We start from the raw sequence: 21901 nt of genomic DNA, 5'->3' as shown, positions 1-21901 counted from the left end.
GAAGTAATGATGTCATCAGTTGTATTGGGTTGTGTGATGTCCTTTAGGATTAGTGATGTCACTGCTCGTATTCGGGGGTGTGATGTCATCCCCTATGATATGGGAAGTGATGTCATCACTTGTATTCAGGAGCAGTGACGTCCTTGCTTATATTCCATGTGTTGTGATGTCATTGTGTGTATCCAGGTGTGGTGATGTCATCAATGTCATTGCTTAGATTTGGGATATTGATATCTAATCTCGTATTTTAGGGGTTTGGTGATGTCACTATTTACATTCACTCCTTAGGGAGAGACCACCATGTAGGTGTGTGGAGTCTTATTGGGCTCCACTGTGAGGGATCATGGGAAGAATATGCAAATCTGTCTTCCATGATGTAACTAGGAATACAGTGCCTCAGTCGTGCTGCCCACTAGGGGGAGCTCCCTATTTACATCATGGAAGACACATTTGCATATTCTTCCCATTTCGGAGTGCTGATGATGTCACTGCTTATAATGTGTCACATGACTCGAGCCGCGGCCTCCGCATTGCGTGTTTTGTAACATTGTCACAATTCTTTTTTTTGGGCAATTCTTTTATCCTTAAGGTGAAACAAACATCGATACGATAATGAGGAACGTGAAGCGCGCGGCCGAGGGCGTCGCCACCTTGTACAGTTTGGGATTTGGCGCAGACTTAGATTACAGTTTCTTAGAGAAGATGTCTTTAGAAAATGGCGGCGTGGCGAGACGGATTTATGTGGATTCCGACTCCGCTTTACAGTTGCAGGTGACGTCTACATTATAAATAGCGCCACAAGGTCTCTGTATAACTGACATTGATAGACAGCGCCCCCCAGTGGCCAGATTGTGCTGTCGGTATCTCCTCGTACGTTACAATGTAACACTTTCTTATTGTGATACTTTTATATTTTACAGCTTTTCTGATTTCCCTGCAGGATTTCTATAAAGAAGTGTCGGACCCCGTCCTCCTGGACGTCACCCTGCGCTACCCCAATCTGCCGGTCACTGGTCTCACCCAGAACAGCTTCAAGTATTATTACCAGGGCTCCGAGATCGTCGTGGCCGGACACATAGACAGTAACGCCATCGACGTGCTGATCGCTGAAGTGGCGGCCCAGGGGGTAAGTACAGGGCTCAGGGGTGACGGGGGCCGGGTCCCATTATGACCCCCTGGATGGAATTGTCTCCCCTCATGTGATATATTCTAGTCCGTGCAGGTACAATGGTGGATTATGTAGGTCAGTCCTAACAGCAGCGCAATACGAGCCTTGTGCCGCTGGTAGGACGACAGGGAAGACACTTTCCCCAGTGTGAACCTGCTGCGATTCTCGTCTTTGTCCAGGTGACCGATCCTTTCTCGGTGCGGGTGGAGACCGATATAAAGGAGGACGTGGAGGCGAAGAAAGAGCAGAAATACATATTTGGAGACTTTACCGAGAGACTTTGGGCCTATCTGACCATAGATCAGCTACTGACCAAGAGGTAAGAGCAGGAGGGGGAGGGGGGCACTAGAGATCGGCCGTCCGCTCGGGACCCAATTAGATTCGACCCAAATTTTACAAAAGTTTTGGGTTTGTCATCCGCGAAACAGGAAGTGATATGATGATAGTAAGTTTTATTATTATGAGCGACTTCACACACCCTGGGGTCACCGCTGAGGCCCGATCACATGGGGGGCGGGGGGCGAGCGTCATGCAGTCACCCTAGTGGGGGTGATATAATGGGCTGATACGCCCCCTAGTGGATGATTTCTGCTCCTCATCGAGGACTAGGAACCTCCCCCACCACCCTTGCTAGCACTTGCACCACTTTTGTGGGGTAAATGATGAATACGTCTTGGGTGGTGACCCCCACAAGGTCTAAGACGGAGATCCTCTTTAGGCTGCGTCCAGTGTGTCATGGACCATGGGGGGAAGGGCTGTTTATGCTTCTCGTGTCTTACCTTCTCATGTTTTCGCTCCAGAATTTCATCCGATGGGGAATTAAAGGAGAACTCCACCGAGGAAGCCCTCCGCCTGAGCTTAAAGTACAACTTTGTGACACCTCTGACCTCAATGGTTATAACCACATCTGAAGAAAGCGCCGGCCCCAAGACAATAGTGGCTGGGAAGCCGAAGGAGGAGATTAAAGGTGAGTTCACACTACTGGATAAGAGCAACGGACATCAAGTGACGGATGCAGATGGAGCCCCCTGTGTCTGGTGTCTGTTCACATACACACTCATGTAAAAAACATGGCAGAAGATATCCATGGTGCTTGTTACTTTTCTGACAGAAGAAAGCTTCCACCATGTGTTTCTTTTACATTAGAGTCAATGAGAATGGAGGCGGATGGAGGGGGCGGGGCTCCTTCTGCATCTGTCGTTCTACTGTTTATGTCCGTTGCTCTCATCCTGTGACAGTACAGTGAATGAACCCGAAATCTTTCATGTTTTCCCAGCCCCAGATTAATGTTTCTGGACTGACCAATCCTCTGCGAGCTGAACAAGTCTCTCTCCTGTCCTCGTAGATTGTTACAATGTATCAGTTTGGCTTCCGTCTACATCACAGCAGATTGGATACATTGTAACACATTCATGTTCAGCCTCTGAATGTATAGTCAAGGTTTTCTTTTTGTTCCTTTTCACTCCCGAACATGTCAATGGATTTCATGCAATGCTGAAGCTTCAGTCCTATAACATGGAAGACGTTGCTGATCTGTCCCGTTCTGCCCCGGGGTCACTTCTTCGGGTTTGTTGATTCTTCCCTGTTACATTCACATTTATCTTTTTTGATTTATTTGCAGATACGTCGGACGTTCTCGCACCCCGGTCTTGTAAGCTTCTTTTGCTTTGAATAAAGATCCATTTTTAGGGTTACTGTCCCTTTAAGGCGTACAATGACCTGCCGCTGTATCCGCACATTATATCCCGCCGGGTGACGCTCTCACTACTAGATGTAGCAGAGCTGGAACACACTCAGAGAAGTAGTGCCTGGAACAGGTGGACTACAGGACCCAGAATGCTGATCCAAATAAGGGATATTCAGTTTTCTATAAGGGGAGGGGGGGGTGAGCTATATACTATATATACTGTGCAGTGGTGCGAACCGAAACAGTCAAGACAGGGACACAAAATGTAGCAAAAACTGGAGCTGCATACTGTATACTGCAACAGGGGCTGCGGTATACACAACAGGGACTGCAGTATACACAACAGGGGTTGCAGTATACACAACATGGACTGCAGTATACACAACAGGGACTGCAGTATACACAACAGAGGCTGCAGTATACACAACAGAGGCTGCAGTATACACAACAGGGACTGCAGTATACACAACGGGGGCTGCCGTATACACAACAGAGGCTGCAGTATACACAACAGGGGCTGCAGTATACACAACAGAGGCTGCAGTATACACAACAGAGGCTGCAGTATACACAACAGAGGCTGCAGTATACACAACAGGGGCTGCTGTATACACAACAGGGGCTGCAGTATACACAACAGGGGCTGCAGTATATACAACAGGGGCTGCAGTATACACAACAGGGGCTGCGGTATACACAACAGAGGCTGCGGTATACACAACAGAGGCTGCACTATACACAACAGGGACTGCAGTATACACAACAGGGGCTGCAGTATACACAACGGGGGCTGCCGTATACACAACAGAGGCTGCAGTATACACAACGGGGGCTGCCGTATACACAACAGAGGCTGCAGTATACACAACAGGGGCTGCAGTATACACAACAGAGGCTGCAGTATACACAACAGAGGCTGCAGTATACACAACAGGGGCTGCTGTATACACAACAGGGGCTGCAGTATACACAACAGGGGCTGCAGTATATACAACAGGGGCTGCAGTATACACAACAGGGGCTGCAGTATACACAACAGAGGCTGCGGTATACACAACAGAGGCTGCACTATACACAACAGAGGCTGCAGTATACACAACAGAGGCTGCAGTATACACAACAGCGGCTGCTGTATACACAACAGGGACTGCAGTATACACAACAGAGGCTGCAGTATACACAACAGGGGCTGCAGTATACACAACAGGGGCTGCAGTATACACAACAGGGGCTGCAGTATACACAACAGAGGCTGCAGTATACACAACAGAGGCTGCACTATACACAACAGGGACTGCACTATACACAACAGCGGCTGCAGTATACACAACAGAGGCTGCTGTATACACAACAGGGACTGCAGTATACACAACAGAGGCTGCAGTATACACAACAGGGGCTGCAGTATACACAACAGGGGCTGCAGTATACACAACAGGGGCTGCAGTATACACAACAGAGGCTGCAGTATACACAACGGGGGCTGCACTATACACAACAGAGGCTGCAGTATACACAACAGGGACTGCAGTATACACAACAGGGGCTGCAGTATACACAACAGGGACTGCAGTATACACAACAGAGGCTGCACTATACACAACAGCGGCTGCAGTATACACAACAGAGGCTGCAGTATACACAACAGGGGCTGCGGTATACACAACAGGGGCTGCAGTATACACAACAGGGGATGCAGTATACACAACAAGGACTGCAGTATACACAACAGGGGCTGCACTATACACAACAGGGACTGCAGTATACACAACAGGGGCTGCTGTATACACAACAGGGGCTGTAGTATACACAACAGGGGCTGCACTATACACAACAGAGGCTGCACTATACACAACAGGGGCTGTAGTATACACAACAGGAGCTGCACTATACACAACAGAGGCTGCAGTATATATAACGGGCTGCAGTATACACAACAGGGGCTGCGGTATACACAACAGGGGCTGCGGTATACACAACAGGGGCTGCAGTATACACAACAGGGGCTGCAGTATACACAACAGAGGCTGCAGTATATATAACAGAGGCTGCAGTATACACAACAGGGGCTGCAGTATACACAACAGGGGCTGCAGTATACACAACAGGGGCTGCAGTATACACAACGGGAGCTGCAGTATACACAACAAAGGCTGCAGTATACACAACAGGGGCTGCACTATACACAACGGGGGCTGTAGTATACACAACGGGAGCTGCAGTATACACAACAGGGGCTGCAGTATACACAACAGGGGCTGCAGTATACACAACAGAGGCTGCAGTATACACAACAGGGGCTGCACTATACACAACGGGGGCTGTAGTATACACAACAGGGACTGCAGTATACACAACAGGGGCTGCAGTATACACAACGGGGGCTGCAGTATACACAACAAAGGCTGCAGTATACACAACAGGGGCTGCAGTATACACAACGGGGGCTGCAGTATACACAACGGGAGCTGCAGTATACACAACAAAGGCTGCAGTATACACAACAGGGGCTGCACTATACACAACAGGGACTGCAGTATACACAACAGGGGCTGCTGTATACACAACAGGGGCTGTAGTATACACAACAGGGGCTGCACTATACACAACAGAGGCTGCACTATACACAACAGGGGCTGTAGTATACACAACAGGAGCTGCACTATACACAACAGAGGCTGCAGTATATATAACGGGCTGCAGTATACACAACAGGGGCTGCGGTATACACAACAGGGGCTGCAGTATACACAACAGAGGCTGCAGTATATATAACAGAGGCTGCAGTATACACAACAGAGGCTGCAGTATACACAACGGGGGCTGCAGTATACACAACGGGGGCTGCAGTATACACAACAGAGGCTGCAGTATACACAACAGGAGCTACAGTATACACAACAGAGGCTGCAGTATACACAACGGGGGCTGCACTATACACAACAGGGGCTGCAGTATACACAACGGGGGCTGCAATATACACAAAAGGGGCTGCAGTATACACAACAGGGACTGCAGTATACCCAACAGGGGCTGCAGTATACACAACAGGGGCTGCGGTATACACAACGGGGGCTGCAATATACACAAAAGGGGCTGCAGTATACACAACAGGGGCTGCAGTATACACAACAGGGGCTGCAGTATACACAACAGAGGCTGCAGTATATATAACAGAGGCTGCAGTATACACAACAGAGGCTGCAGTATACACAACGGGGGCTGCAGTATACACAACGGGGGCTGCAGTATACACAACAGAGGCTGCAGTATACACAACAGGAGCTACAGTATACACAACAGAGGCTGCAGTATACACAACGGGGGCTGCACTATACACAACAGGGGCTGCAGTATACACAACGGGGGCTGCAATATACACAAAAGGGGCTGCAGTATACACAACAGGGACTGCAGTATACCCAACAGGGGCTGCAGTATACACAACAGGGGCTGCGGTATACACAACGGGGGCTGCAATATACACAAAAGGGGCTGCAGTATACACAACAGGGACTGCAGTATACACAACAGGGGCTGCGGTATACACAACAGGAGCTGCAGTATACACAACAGGGGCTGCAGTATACACAACAGAAGCTGCAGTATACACAACGGGGGCTGCACTATACACAAAAGGGGCTGCAGTATACACAACAGGGGCTGCAGTATACACAACAGGGGCTGCAGTATACACAACAGGGGCTGCACTATACACAACAGAGGCTGCAGTATACACAACGGGGGCTGCACTATACACAAAAGGGGCTGCAGTATACACAACAGGGACTGCAGTATACACAACAGGGGCTGCAGTATACACAACAGGGGCTGCGGTATACACAACAGGAGCTGCAGTATACACAACAGGGGCTGCAGTATACACAACAGAGGCTGCAGTATAAACAACAGAGGCTGCAGTATACACAACAGGAGCTGCAGTATACACAACAGGGGCTGCACTATACACAACAGGGGTTGCAGTATACACAACAGGGGCTGCACTATACACAACAGGGGTTGCAGTATACACAACAGGGGCTGCAGTATACACAACAGGGGCTGCAGTATACACAACAGGGGCTGCAGTATACACAACAGGGGCTGCAGTATACACAACAGGGGCTGCACTATACACAACAGAGGCTGCAGTATACACAACGGGGGCTGCACTATACACAAAAGGGGCTGCAGTATACACAACAGGGACTGCAGTATACACAACAGGGGCTGCAGTATACACAACAGGGGCTGCGGTATACACAACAGGAGCTGCAGTATACACAACAGGGGCTGCAGTATACACAACAGGGGCTGCACTATACACAACAGGGGCTGCACTATACACAACAGGGGCTGCAGTATACACAACAGGGGCTGCACTATACACAACAGGGGCTGCAGTATACACAACAGAGGCTGCAGTATACACAACAGGGGCTGCAGTATACACAACAGGGGCTGCAGTATACACAACAGGGGCTGCAGTATACACAACAGGGGCTGCAGTATACACAACAGAGGCTGCAGTATACACAACAAAGGCTGCAGTATACACAACAGGGGCTGCAGTATACACAACAGGGGCTGCAGTATACACAACAGAGGCTGCAGTATACACAACAGAGGCTGCAGTATACACAACGGGGGCTGCAGTATACACAACAGGGGCTGCAGTATACACAACAGAGGCTGCAGTATACAGCGCTGCTAATATCTAGAAATCTACTGGCCCAAATGGCTCCTTCATGTCATCCAGAGTCACACATAGTTCCTCCAATGGCCACACATTATGGGGGCGCTGTGCGGCATGACACGTAGGGCGGTATATGTGACTGTTGACATCAGTGGGTTGTCTGTGTAATGCGGACAGGATGGGTCCTCCAGACGGGTCCTCCAGAGCCAGGGACCCTCTTTGTTACCACTTTCCCTCCATCCCCCAGAATTCCCTACCAGGATATATAATGGGGGGGGGGGTGTTGGGTTTGTAGAGTGGCCCCCCCTGAGGTCTTGTATTGGGACATTATAACATCATATTATATGGACGTCTCATTATCCCTTTACATATTCTCCTCGAGACGTTACAGCGGTCACTTTGTGGTTAATCACTCTTTTAACCCTTTCTCTTTCCTCGCAGTGTCTCCGTTCGCTCGTACAATAGCAAGGAGCGTAATGCTGAGAAAACCGAAACCTTTAGGTGAGGGCCCCAAAACTATCGTCCTAACTGTCTACAGGAGCTGTCACTCGGCTTTCCCAGGCACCTGAGTGGCACTGCAGCAGGATATCGGCAGGGGTCTCGTCCGCCTCATCATCTCTCTCCATCGTCTTCCTATTGCAGATTGTTCCTCGTCTCACCTCCTTATTAGCGTCGCCGCCATCACAGAGAAGATTTGCCTTGAGATTTCGGAGCCTCAGGATGGCGTTATCAATCTGTTCCACAGCTCAGACAGAGGTAGCGGATCGGGGCGGGGATGCAGGGGTTAATATTGGCGGCCATTATAATATTAATGGATGTCGCCCCTTCTGCCCCTCAAGGGATCACAGTCAATGGGAAGTTGTCTGAAGGTGAGAGCGGGTTTGAAAAAATTGGGCTTGTCCACAAGAAGAAGATGGCGACTCTGGAGGTGACGGCCGAGAACATCACCGTGACCAAAGGCCGAGATACACAAGTCCATCTGTGGACGGCGGCGGCTCCAGGACTACGGTAACGCAAAGGAGGTGCCAAAGGCGTGCGGAATATAGGCTGCAAATGTGAACAGAGCCCAAAGGATAAATACAGATGTGATGGGAGAAAGAAACTAATACTAGTGACTGCAGGGGCGTAACTACCGGGACAGCGGCTACCACAGGGGCCAGGACATTAGGGGGCTAATACTGTGTGCAGGGGCCACTATGGGACATAATACTGTGTGCAGGGGTCACTATGGGGGATAATACTGTGTGCAGGGGCCACTATGGGACATAATACTGTGTGCAGGGGCCACTATGGGACATAATACTGTGTGCAGGGGTCACTATGGGACATAATACTGTGTGCAGGGGCCACTATGGGACATAATACTGTGTGCAGGGGCCACTATGGGACATAATACTGTGTGCAGGGGTCACTATGGGACATAATACTGTGTGCAGGGGCCACTATGGGACATAATACTGTGTGCAGGGGCCACTATGGGACATAATACTGTGTGCAGGGGTCACTATGGGACATAATACTGTGTGCAGGGGCCACTATGGGGGATAATACTGTGTGCAGGGGCCACTATGGGACATAATACTGTGTGCAGGGGCCACTATGGGACATAATACTGTGTGCAGGGGCCACTATGGGACATAATACTGTGTGCAGGGGCCACTATAGGACATAATACTGTGTGCAGGAGCCACTATGGGGGATAATACTGTGTGCAGGGACCACTATGGGGCATAATACTGTGTGCAGGGGTCACTATGGGACATAATACTGTGTGCAGGGGCCACTATGGGACATAATACTGTGTGCAGGGGCCACTATGGAGGAGAATACTGTGTGCAGGGGTCACTATGGGACATAATACTGTGTGCAGGGGCCACTATGGGACATAATACTGTGTGCAGGGGCCACTATAGGACATAATACTGTGTGCAGGAGCCACTATGGGGGATAATACTGTGTGCAGGGACCACTATGGGGGATAATACTGTGTGCAGGGGTCACTATGGGACATAATACTGTGTGCAGGGGCCACTATGGGACATAATACTGTGTGCAGGGGCCACTATGGGACATAATACTGTGTGCAGGGGCCACTATGGGACATAATACTGTGTGCAGGGGTCACTATGGGACATAATACTGTGTGCAGGGGCCACTATGGGACATAATACTGTGTGCAGGGGCCACTATAGGACATAATACTGTGTGCAGGAGCCACTATGGGGGATAATACTGTGTGCAGGGACCACTATGGGACATAATACTGTGTGCAGGGGCCACTATGGGACATAATACTGTGTGCAGGGACCACTATGGGGCATAATACTGTGTGCAGGGGCCACTATGGGGGATAATACTGTGTGCAGGGGCCACTATGGGGGATAATACTGTGTGCAGGGGCCACTATGAGGAATAATACTGTGTACAGGGGCCACTATGGGACATAATACTGTGTGCAGGGGACACTATGGGACATAATACTGTGTGCAGGGGCCACTATGGGGGATAATACTGTGTGCAGGGGCCACTATGGGACATAATACTGTGTGCAGGGGCCACTATGGGGTATAATACTGTGTGCAGGGGCCACTAATGGACATAATACTGTGTGCAGGGGCCACTATGGGACATAATACTGTGTGCAGGGGCCACTATGGGACATAATACTGTGTGCAGGGGCCACTATGGGACATAATACTGTGTGCAGGGGCCACTATGGGACATAATACTGTGTGCAGGGGCCACTATGGGACATAATACTGTGTGCAGGGGCCACTATGGGACATAATACTGTGTGCAGGGACCACTATGGGGCATAATACTGTGTGCAGGGGCCACTATGGGGCATAATACTGTGTGCAGGGGTCACTATGGGACATAATACTGTGTGCAGGGGCCACTATGGGACATAATACTGTGTGCAGGGACCACTATGGGGCATAATACTGTGTGCAGGGGCCACTATGGGGGATAATACTGTGTGCAGGGGCCACTATGGGGGATAATACTGTGTGCAGGGGCCACTATGAGGGATAATACTGTGTACAGGGGCCACTATGGGACATAATACTGTGTGCAGGGGACACTATGGGACATAATACTGTGTGCAGGGGCCACTATGGGACATAATACTGTGTGCAGGGGCCACTATGGGGGATAATACTAAGTGCAGGGACCACTATGGGGCATAATACTGTGTGCAGGGGCCACTATGGGGGATAATACTGTGTGCAGGGGCCACTATGGGGGATAATACTGTGTGCAGGGGCCACTATGAGGGATAATACTGTGTACAGGGGCCACTATGGGACATAATACTGTGTGCAGGGGACACTATGGGACATAATACTGTGTGCAGGGGCCACTATGGGACATAATACTGTGTGCAGGGGCCACTATGGGACATAATACTGTGTGCAGGGGCCACTATGGGACATAATACTGTGTGCAGGGGCCACTATGGGGGATAATACTAAGTGCAGGGGCCACTATGGGACATAATACTGTGTGCAGGGGCCACTATGGGACTTAATACTGTGTGCAGGGGCCACTATGGGACATAATACTGTGTGCAGGGGCCACTATGGGACATAATACTGTGTGCAGGGACCACCATGGGACATAATACTGTGTGCAGGGGCCACTATGGGACATAATACTGTGTGCAGGGGCCACTATGGGGGATAATACTGTGTGCAGGGGCCACTATGGGACATAATACTGTGTGCAGGGGCCACTATGGGACATAATACTGTGTGCAGGGACCACCATGGGACATAATACTGTGTGCAGGGGCCACTATGGGACTTAATACTGTGTGCAGGGGCCACTATGGGACATAATACTGTGTGCAGGGGCCACTATGGGGGATAATACTGTGTGCAGGGGCCACTATGGGACATAATACTGTGTGCAGGGGCCACTATGGGACATAATACTGTGTGCAGGGACCACCATGGGACATAATACTGTGTGCAGGGGCCACTATGGGGGATAATACTGTGTGCAGGGGCCACTATGGGGGATAATACTGTGTGCAGGGGCCACTATGGGGGATAATACTGTGTGCAGGGGCCACTATGGGGGATAATACTGTGTGCAGGGGCCACTATGGGACATAATACTGTGTGCAGGGGTCACTATGGGACATAATACTGTGTGCAGGGGCCACTATGGGGGATAATACTGTGTGCAGGGGCCACTATGGGGGATAATACTGTGTGCAGGGGCCACTATGGGGCATAATACTGTGTGCAGGGGCCACTATGGGACATAATACTGTGTGCAGGGGTCACTATGGGACATAATACTGTGTGCAGGGGCCACTATGGGACATAATACTGTGTGCAGGGGCCACTATGGGACATAATACTGTGTGCAGGGGCCACTATGGGACATAATACTGTGTGCAGGGGCCACCATGGGACATAATACTGTGTGCAGGGACCACCATGGGACATAATACTGTGTGCAGGGGCCACTATGGGGGATAATACTGTGTGCAGGGGCCACTATGGGGGATAATACTGTGTGCAGGGGCCACTATGGGGGATAATACTGTGTGCAGGGGCCACTATGGGGGATAATACTGTGTGCAGGGGCCACTATGGGGGATAATACTGTGTGCAGGGGCCACTATGGGGCATAATACTGTGTGCAGGGGCCACTATGGGACATAATACTGTGTGCAGGGGCCACTATGGGACATAATACTGTGTGCAGGGGCCACTATGGGACATAATACTGTGTGCAGGGGCCACTATGGGGGATAATACTGTGTGCAGGGACCACCATGGGACATAATACTGTGTGCAGGGGCCACTATGGGGGATAATACTGTGTGCAGGGGCCACTATGGGGGATAATACTGTGTGCAGGGGCCACTATGGGGGATAATACTGTGTGCAGGGGCCACTATGGGGGATAATACTGTGTGCAGGGGCCACTATGGGACATAATACTGTGTGCAGGGGCCACTATGGGACATAATACTATGTGCAGGGGCCACTATGGGGCATTATACTGTGTGCAGGGGCCACTATGGGACATAATACTGTGTGCAGGGGCCACTATGGGACATAATACTGTGTGCAGGGGCCACTATGGGACATAATACTGTGTGCAGGGGCCACTATGGGGGATAATACTGTGTGCAGGGGCCACTATGGGACATAATACTGTGTGCAGGGGCCACTATGGGGGATAATACTGTGTGCAGGGACCACTATGGGACATAATACTGTGTGCAGGGGCCACTATGGGACATAATACTGTGTGCAGGGGCCACTATGGGACATAATACTGTGTGCAGGGGCCACTATGGGACATAATACTGTGTGCAGGGGCCACTATGGGACATAATACTGTGTGCAGGGGCCACTATGGGACATAATACTGTGTGCAGGGGCCACTATGGGACATAATACTGTGTGCAGGGGCCACTATGGGACATAATACTGTGTGCAGGGGCCACTATGGGACATAATACTGTGTGCAGGGGCCACTATGGGACATAATACTGTGTGCAGGGGCCACTATGGGACATAATACTGTGTGCAGGGGCCACTATGGGACATAATACTGTGTGCAGGGGCCACTATGGGACATAATACTGTGTGCAGGGGCCACTATGGGACATAATACTATGTGCAGGGGCCACTATGGGGCATTATACTGTGTGCAGGGGCCACTATGGGACATAATACTGTGTGCAGGGGCCACTATGGGACATAATACTGTGTGCAGGGGCCACTATGGGACATAATACTGTGTGCAGGGGCCACTATGGGACATAATACTGTGTGCAGGGGCCACTATGGGACATAATACTGTGTGCAGGGGCCACTATGGGACATAATACTGTGTGCAGGGGCCACTATGGGACATGATACTGTGTGCAGGGGCCACTATGGGACATAATACTGTGTGCAGGGGCCATTATGGGGGATAATACTGTGTGCAGGGGCCACTATGGGACATAATACTGTGTGCAGGGGCCACTATGGGACATAATACTGTGTGCAGGGGCCACTATGGGACATAATACTGTGTGCAGGGGCCACTATGGGACATGATACTGTGTGCAGGGGCCACTATGGGACATAATACTGTGTGCAGGGGCCACTATGGGGGATAATACTGTGTGCAGGGACCACCATGGGACATAATACTGTGTGCAGGGGCCACTATGGGGGATAATACTGTGTGCAGGGGCCACTATGGGGGATAATACTGTGTGCAGGGGCCACTATGGGGGATAATACTGTGTGCAGGGGCCACTATGGGGGATAATACTGTGTGCAGGGGCCACTATGGGGGATAATACTATGTGCAGGGGCCACTATGGGGCATAATACTGTGTGCAGGGGCCACTATGGGACATAATACTGTGTGCAGGGGCCACTATGGGACATAATACTGTGTGCAGGGGCCACTATGGGACATAATACTGTGTGCAGGGGCCACTATGGGGGATAATACTGTGTGCAGGGACCACCATGGGACATAATACTGTGTGCAGGGGCCACTATGGGGGATAATACTGTGTGCAGGGGCCACTATGGGGGATAATACTGTGTGCAGGGGCCACTATGGGGGATAATACTGTGTGCAGGGGCCACTATGGGGGATAATACTGTGTGCAGGGGCCACTATGGGGGATAATACTGTGTGCAGGGGCCACTATGGGGCATAATACTGTGTGCAGGGGCCACTATGGGACATAATACTGTGTGCAGGGGCCACTATGGGGGATAATACTGTGTGCAGGGACCACTATGGGACATAATACTGTGTGCAGGGGCCACTATGGGACATAATACTGTGTGCAGGGGCCACTATGGGACATAATACTGTGTGCAGGGGCCACTATGGGGCATAATACTGTGTGTAGGGGCCACTAATGGACATAATACTGTGTGTAGGGGCCACTAATGGACATAATACTGTGTGCAGGGGCCACTATGGGACATAATACTGTGTGCAGGGGCCACTATGGGACATAATACTGTGTGCAGGGGCCACTATGGGGCATAATACTGTGTGCAGGGGCCACTATGGGGGATAATACTGTGTGCAGGGGCCACTATGGGGGATAATACTGTGTGCAGGGGCCACTATGGGACATAATACTGTGTGCAGGGGCCACTATGGGACATAATACTGTGTGCAGGGGCCACTATGGGGGATAATACTGTGTGCAGGGGCCACTATGGGGGATAATACTGTGTGCAGGGGCCACTGTGGGGTATAATACTGTGTGCAGGGGCCACTATGGGACATAATACTGTGTGCAGGGGCCACTATGGGGGATAATACTGTGTGCAGGGGCCACTATGGGGGATAATACTGTGTGCAGGGGCCACTATGGGGGATAATACTGTGTGCAGGGGCCACTATGGGGGATAATACTGTGTGCAGGGACCACCATGGGACATAATACTGTGTGCAGGGGCCACTATGGGGGATAATACTGTGTGCAGGGGCCACTATGGGGGATAATACTGTGTGCAGGGGCCACTATGGGGGATAATACTGTGTGCAGGGGCCACTATGGGGGATAATACTATGTGCAGGGGCCACTATGGGGCATAATACTGTGTGCAGGGGCCACTATGGGACATAATACTGTGTGCAGGGGCCACTATGGGACATAATACTGTGTGCAGGGGCCACTATGGGACATAATACTGTGTGCAGGGGCCACTATGGGACATAATACTGTGTGCAGGGGCCACTATGGGACATAATACTGTGTGCAGGGGCCACTATGGGACATAATACTGTGTGCAGGGACCACCATGGGACATAATACTGTGTGCAGGGGCCACTATGGGGGATAATACTGTGTGCAGGGGCCACTATGGGACATAATACTGTGTGCAGGGGCCACTATGGGACATAATACTGTGTGCAGGGGCCACTATGGGGGATAATACTGTGTGCAGGGGCCACTCTGGGACATAATACTGTGTGCAGGGGCCACTATGGGGGATAATACTGTGTGCAGGGGCCACTATGGGACATAATACTGTGTGCAGGGACCACTATGGGGCATAATACTGTGTGCAGGGGCCACTATGGGACATAATACTGTGTGCAGGGGCCACTATGGGACATAATACTGTGTGCAGGGGCCACTATGGGACATGATACTGTATGCAGGGGCCACTATGGGGGATAATACTGTGTGCAGGAGCCACTATGGGACATAATACTGTGTGCAGGGGCCACTATGGGGGATAATACTGTGTGCAGGGGCCACTATGGGACATAATACTGTGTGCAGGGGCCACTATGGGACATGATACTGTATGCAGGGGCCACTATGGGGGATAATACTGTGTGCAGGAGCCACTATGGGGCATAATACTGTGTGCAGGGGCCACTATGGGACATGATACTGTGTGCAGGGGCCACTATGGGACATAATACTGTGTGCAGGGGCCACTATGGGACATAATACTGTGTGCAGGAGCCACTATGGGGGATAATACTGTGTGCAGGGGTCACTATGGGACATAATACTGTGTGCAGGGGCCACTATGGGACATGATACTGTGTGCAGGGGCCACTATGGGACATAATACTGTGTGCAGGGGCCACTATGGGGCATAATACTGTGTGCAGGGGCCACTATGGGGGATAATACTGTGTGCAGGGGCCACTATGGGGGATAATACTGTGTGCAGGGGCCACTATGGGACATAATACTGTGTGCAGGGGCCACTATGGGACATAATACTGTGTGCAGGGGCCACTATGGGGGATAATACTGTGTGCAGGGGCCACTATGGGACATAATACTGTGTGCAGGGGCCACTATGGGACATAATACTGTGTGCAGGGGCCACTATGGGACATAATACTGTGTGTAGGGGCCACTATGGGGCATAATACTGTGTGCAGGGGCCACTATGGGACATAATACTGTGTGTAGGGGCCACTATGGGGCATAATACTGTGTACAGGGACCACTATGGGGCATAATACTGTGTGCAGGGGCCACTATGGGACATAATACTGTGTGCAGGGGCCACTATGGGGGATAATACTGTGTGCAGGGGCCACTATGGGACATAATACTGTGTGCAGGGGCCACTATGGGACATAATACTGTGTGCAGGGGCCACTATGGGACATAATACTGTGTGCAGGGGCCACTATGGGACATAATACTGTGTGCAGGGGCCACTATGGGACATAATACTGTGTGCAGGGGTCACTATGGGGGATAATACTGTGTGCAGGGGCCACTATGGGGTATAATACTGTGTGCAGGGGCCACTATGGGGCATAATACTGTGTGCAGGGGCCACTATGGGACATAATACTGTGTGCAGGGGCCACTATGGGACATAATACTGTGTGCAGGGGCCACTATGGGACATAATACTGTGTACAGGGGCCACTATGGGACATAATACTGTGTGCAGGGGCCACTATGGGGCATAATACTGTGTGCAGGGGCCACTATGGGACATAATACTGTGTGCAGGGGCCACTATGGGGGATGATACTGTGTGCAGGGGCCACTATGGGACATAATACTGTGTGCAGGGGCCACTATGGGGGATAATACTGTGTGCAGGGGTCACTATGGGGGATAATACTGTGTGCAGGGGCCACTATGGGACATAATACTGTGTGCAGGGGCCACTATGGGACATAATACTGTGTGCAGGGGCCACTATGGGACATAATACTGTGTGCAGGGGCCACTATGGGGGATAATACTGTGTGCAGGGGCCACTATGGGGTATAATACTGTGTGCAGGGGCCACTATGGGGGATAATACTGTGTGCAGGGGCCACTATGGGGGATAATACTGTGTGCAGGGGCCACTATGGGACATAATACTGTGTGTAGGGGCCACTATGGGACATAATACTGTGTGCAGGGGCCACTATGGGGGATGATACTGTGTGCAGGGGCCACTATGGGACATAATACTGTGTGCAGGGGCCACTATGGGGGATAATACTGTGTGCAGGGGTCACTATGGGGGATAATACTGTGTGCAGGGGCCACTATGGGACATAATACTGTGTGCAGGGGCCACTATGGGACATAATACTGTGTGCAGGGGCCACTATGGGACATAATACTGTGTGCAGGGGCCACTATGGGGGATAATACTGTGTGCAGGGGCCACTATGGGGTATAATACTGTGTGCAGGGGCCACTATGGGACATAATACTGTGTGCAGGGGCCACTATGGGACATAATACTGTGTGCAGGGGCCACTATGGGGGATAATACTGTGTGCAGGGGCCACTATGGGACATAATACTGTGTGCAGGGGCCACTATGGGACATAATACTGTGTGCAGGGGCCACTATGGGACATAATACTGTGTGTAGGGGCCACTATGGGACATAATACTGTGTGCAGGGGCCACTATGGGACATAATACTGTGTGTAGGGGCCACTATGGGGCATAATACTGTGTACAGGGACCACTATGGGGCATAATACTGTGTGCAGGGGCCACTATGGGACATAATACTGTGTGCAGGGGCCACTATGGGGGATAATACTGTGTGCAGGGGCCACTATGGGACATAATACTGTGTGCAGGGGCCACTATGGGACATAATACTGTGTGTAGGGGCCACTATGGGGCATAATACTGTGTACAGGGACCACTATGGGGCATAATACTGTGTGCAGGGGCCACTATGGGACATAATACTGTGTGCAGGGGCCACTATGGGGGATAATACTGTGTGCAGGGGCCACTATGGGACATAATACTGTGTGCAGGGGCCACTATGGGACATAATACTGTGTGCAGGGGCCACTATGGGACATAATACTGTGTGCAGGGGCCACTATGGGACATAATACTGTGTGCAGGGGCCACTATGGGACATAATACTGTGTGCAGGGGTCACTATGGGGGATAATACTGTGTGCAGGGGCCACTATGGGGTATAATACTGTGTGCAGGGGCCACTATGGGGCATAATACTGTGTGCAGGGGCCACTATGGGACATAATACTGTGTGCAGGGGCCACTATGGGACATAATACTGTGTGCAGGGGCCACTATGGGACATAATACTGTGTACAGGGGCCACTATGGGACATAATACTGTGTGCAGGGGCCACTATGGGGCATAATACTGTGTGCAGGGGCCACTATGGGACATAATACTGTGTGCAGGGGCCACTATGGGACATAATACTGTGTGCAGGGGCCACTATGGGGGATGATACTGTGTGCAGGGGCCACTATGGGACATAATACTGTGTGCAGGGGCCACTATGGGGGATGATACTGTGTGCAGGGGCCACTATGGGACATAATACTGTGTGCAGGGGCCACTATGGGGGATAATACTGTGTGCAGGGGTCACTATGGGGGATAATACTGTGTGCAGGGGCCACTATGGGACATAATACTGTGTGCAGGGGCCACTATGGGACATAATACTGTGTGCAGGGGCCACTATGGGACATAATACTGTGTGTAGGGGCCACTATGGGGCATAATACTGTGTACAGGGACCACTATGGGGCATAATACTGTGTGCAGGGGCCACTATGGGACATAATACTGTGTGCAGGGGCCACTATGGGGGATAATACTGTGTGCAGGGGCCACTATGGGACATAATACTGTGTGCAGGGGCCACTATGGGACATAATACTGTGTGCAGGGGCCACTATGGGACATAATACTGTGTGCAGGGGCCACTATGGGACATAATACTGTGTGCAGGGGCCACTATGGGACATAATACTGTGTGCAGGGGTCACTATGGGGGATAATACTGTGTGCAGGGGCCACTATGGGGTATAATACTGTGTGCAGGGGCCACTATGGGGCATAATACTGTGTGCAGGGGCCACTATGGGACATAATACTGTGTGCAGGGGCCACTATGGGACATAATACTGTGTGCAGGGGCCACTATGGGACATAATACTGTGTGCAGGGGCCACTATGGGGGATAATACTGTGTGCAGGGGCCACTATGGGGTATAATACTGTGTGCAGGGGCCACTATGGGGGATAATACTGTGTGCAGGGGCCACTATGGGGGATAATACTGTGTGCAGGGGCCGCTATGGGGGATAATACTGTGTGCAGGGGCCACTATGGGGGATAATACTGTGTGCAGGGGCCGCTATGGGGGATAATACTGTGTGCAGGGGCCACTATGGGACATAATACTGTGTGCAGGGGCCACTATGGGACATAATACTGTGTGCAGGGGCCACTATGGGGGATGATACTGTGTGCAGGGGCCACTATGGGACATAATACTGTGTGCAGGGGCCACTATGGGACATAATACTGTGTGCAGGGGCCACTATGGGACATAATACTGTGTGCAGGGGCCACTATGGGACATAATACTGTGTGCAGGGGCCACTATGGGACATAATACTGTGTGCAGGGGCCACTATGGGACATAATACTGTGTGCAGGGGCCACTATGGGACATAATACTGTGTGCAGGGGTCACTATGGGGGATAATACTGTGTGCAGGGGCCACTATGGGGTATAATACTGTGTGCAGGGGCCACTATGGGGCATAATACTGTGTGCAGGGGCCACTATGGGACATAATACTGTGTGCAGGGGCCACTATGGGACATAATACTGTGTGCAGGGGCCACTATGGGACATAATACTGTGTACAGGGGCCACTATGGGACATAATACTGTGTGCAGGGGCCACTATGGGGCATAATACTGTGTGCAGGGGCCACTATGGGACATAATACTGTGTGCAGGGGCCACTATGGGACATAATACTGTGTGCAGGGGCCACTATGGGGGATGATACTGTGTGCAGGGGCCACTATGGGACATAATACTGTGTGCAGGGGCCACTATGGGGGATAATACTGTGTGCAGGGGTCACTATGGGGGATAATACTGTGTGCAGGGGCCACTATGGGACATAATACTGTGTGCAGGGGCCACTATGGGACATAATACTGTGTGCAGGGGCCACTATGGGGGATAATACTGTGTGCAGGGGCCACTATGGGGTATAATACTGTGTGCAGGGGCCACTATGGGGGATAATACTGTGTGCAGGGGCCACTATGGGGGATAATACTGTGTGCAGGGGCCGCTATGGGGGATAATACTGTGTGCAGGGGCCACTATGGGCCAGTCGAGTCCTTGGTGTCGGTCAGGAAGGGGGGCATGTCAAAAGTTTGCCACGGCGCCCTGCCATTCCTAGTTATGCCACTGAGTAACTGTATATATATATATATATATATATATATATATATATACCTAATCCCAGTAGCTGTATATGTACAATGACTGTCCATCCCTATATATACATGTCCCGGTGCTGTATACTGAGGCTGATGCCGGTGCTGTATACTGAGGCTGATGTCGGTGCTGTATACTGAGGCTGATGTCGGTGCTGTATACTGAGGCTGATATTATTTTGTATTTCTCATTTCTCTGACGTTTTTCTTCATTTTCAGGGTTGCAAGAAAAGAAGGGAATAGATTAGTTGTGTCTTTGGAGCCCGGGCTGAAGCTCGTTATTTCCTTGGCACAAACTCTAGATCTTCTCAAGCTTCAGGTGGAGAGTAAAAGAGCCGACAGCAATTACACCATCGGACTAGTCAGTATGTGTTCGCCTGTGTACATTGCGCTCTCCTCTGTACGTTGCGCTCGCCTGTGTATGTTGTACTTGCCTGTGTAGGTTGCACTCGCCTGTGTATGTTGTACTCGCCTGTGTATGTTGCGCTCACCTGTGTACGTTGCGCTCGCCTATGTACGTTGCGCTTTCCTGTGTACGTTGCGCTCGCCTGTGCCCCCATAACCAGTCCCTGCTCAGATTGTGTTGTTGCTGTTTCGGCTCACCTTCCCCCATTGCAGACGTTGTAACGACTGTAGAAACCCTCAGCAGTAATTCACATTCAGCAGGTTTCGGTCCTACAGAACAGGTCACTTTCCCCGCAACGTCCTGTAGATGAGATTAGTTTCACCCAGCTTTCCCAAACACAGATATCACTCTATATCTCTGTACAATGATCTCTTCTTGTATTCTCAGGTCATGTGACAAGTGATAATGACATTATTGTTACATTCGGTGACATCATCATCCAAGGGAGGAGCCTGCCATCGCAACGGTAAGAAGCTTGGCAGCAACTGATTGGCCAATATTCTGCTGCCAGAGTGACAGTCTGCTATATGCCATGTAGTGACAGTCTGCTATATACCATGGAGAGACAGTCTGCTATATACCATGGAGAGACAGTCTGCTATATACCATGTAGTGACAGTCTGCTATATACCATATAGTGACAGTCTGCTATATACCATGTAGTGACAGTCTGCTATATACCATGGAGAGACAGTCTG

General features: G+C 50.9%; 1 protein-coding gene across 1 annotated transcript in view; it reads left to right on the top strand.

The window, feature by feature from the left end:
* Positions 1-21901, top strand: part of LOC142217889 (inter-alpha-trypsin inhibitor heavy chain H3-like) — a 30919-nt gene that overhangs the window by 6342 nt on the left and 2676 nt on the right. Inside the window, exons 10-20 of the mRNA XM_075286212.1 lie at positions 590-771; positions 941-1126; positions 1348-1487; positions 1969-2135; positions 2514-2734; positions 2790-2814; positions 7993-8052; positions 8194-8307; positions 8391-8559; positions 21017-21162; positions 21591-21669. Of these exons, the coding sequence (XP_075142313.1) occupies positions 590-771; positions 941-1126; positions 1348-1487; positions 1969-2135; positions 2514-2734; positions 2790-2814; positions 7993-8052; positions 8194-8307; positions 8391-8559; positions 21017-21162; positions 21591-21669 (1489 nt within the window). The remainder of the gene's footprint in view (positions 1-589; positions 772-940; positions 1127-1347; positions 1488-1968; positions 2136-2513; positions 2735-2789; positions 2815-7992; positions 8053-8193; positions 8308-8390; positions 8560-21016; positions 21163-21590; positions 21670-21901) is intronic.

Source organism: Leptodactylus fuscus, chromosome 9, assembly GCF_031893055.1.
Source record: "Leptodactylus fuscus isolate aLepFus1 chromosome 9, aLepFus1.hap2, whole genome shotgun sequence".
In the NCBI taxonomy this organism is placed as follows: domain Eukaryota; kingdom Metazoa; phylum Chordata; class Amphibia; order Anura; family Leptodactylidae; genus Leptodactylus; species Leptodactylus fuscus.
This window is presented reverse-complemented; position numbering and strand designations above follow the sequence as displayed.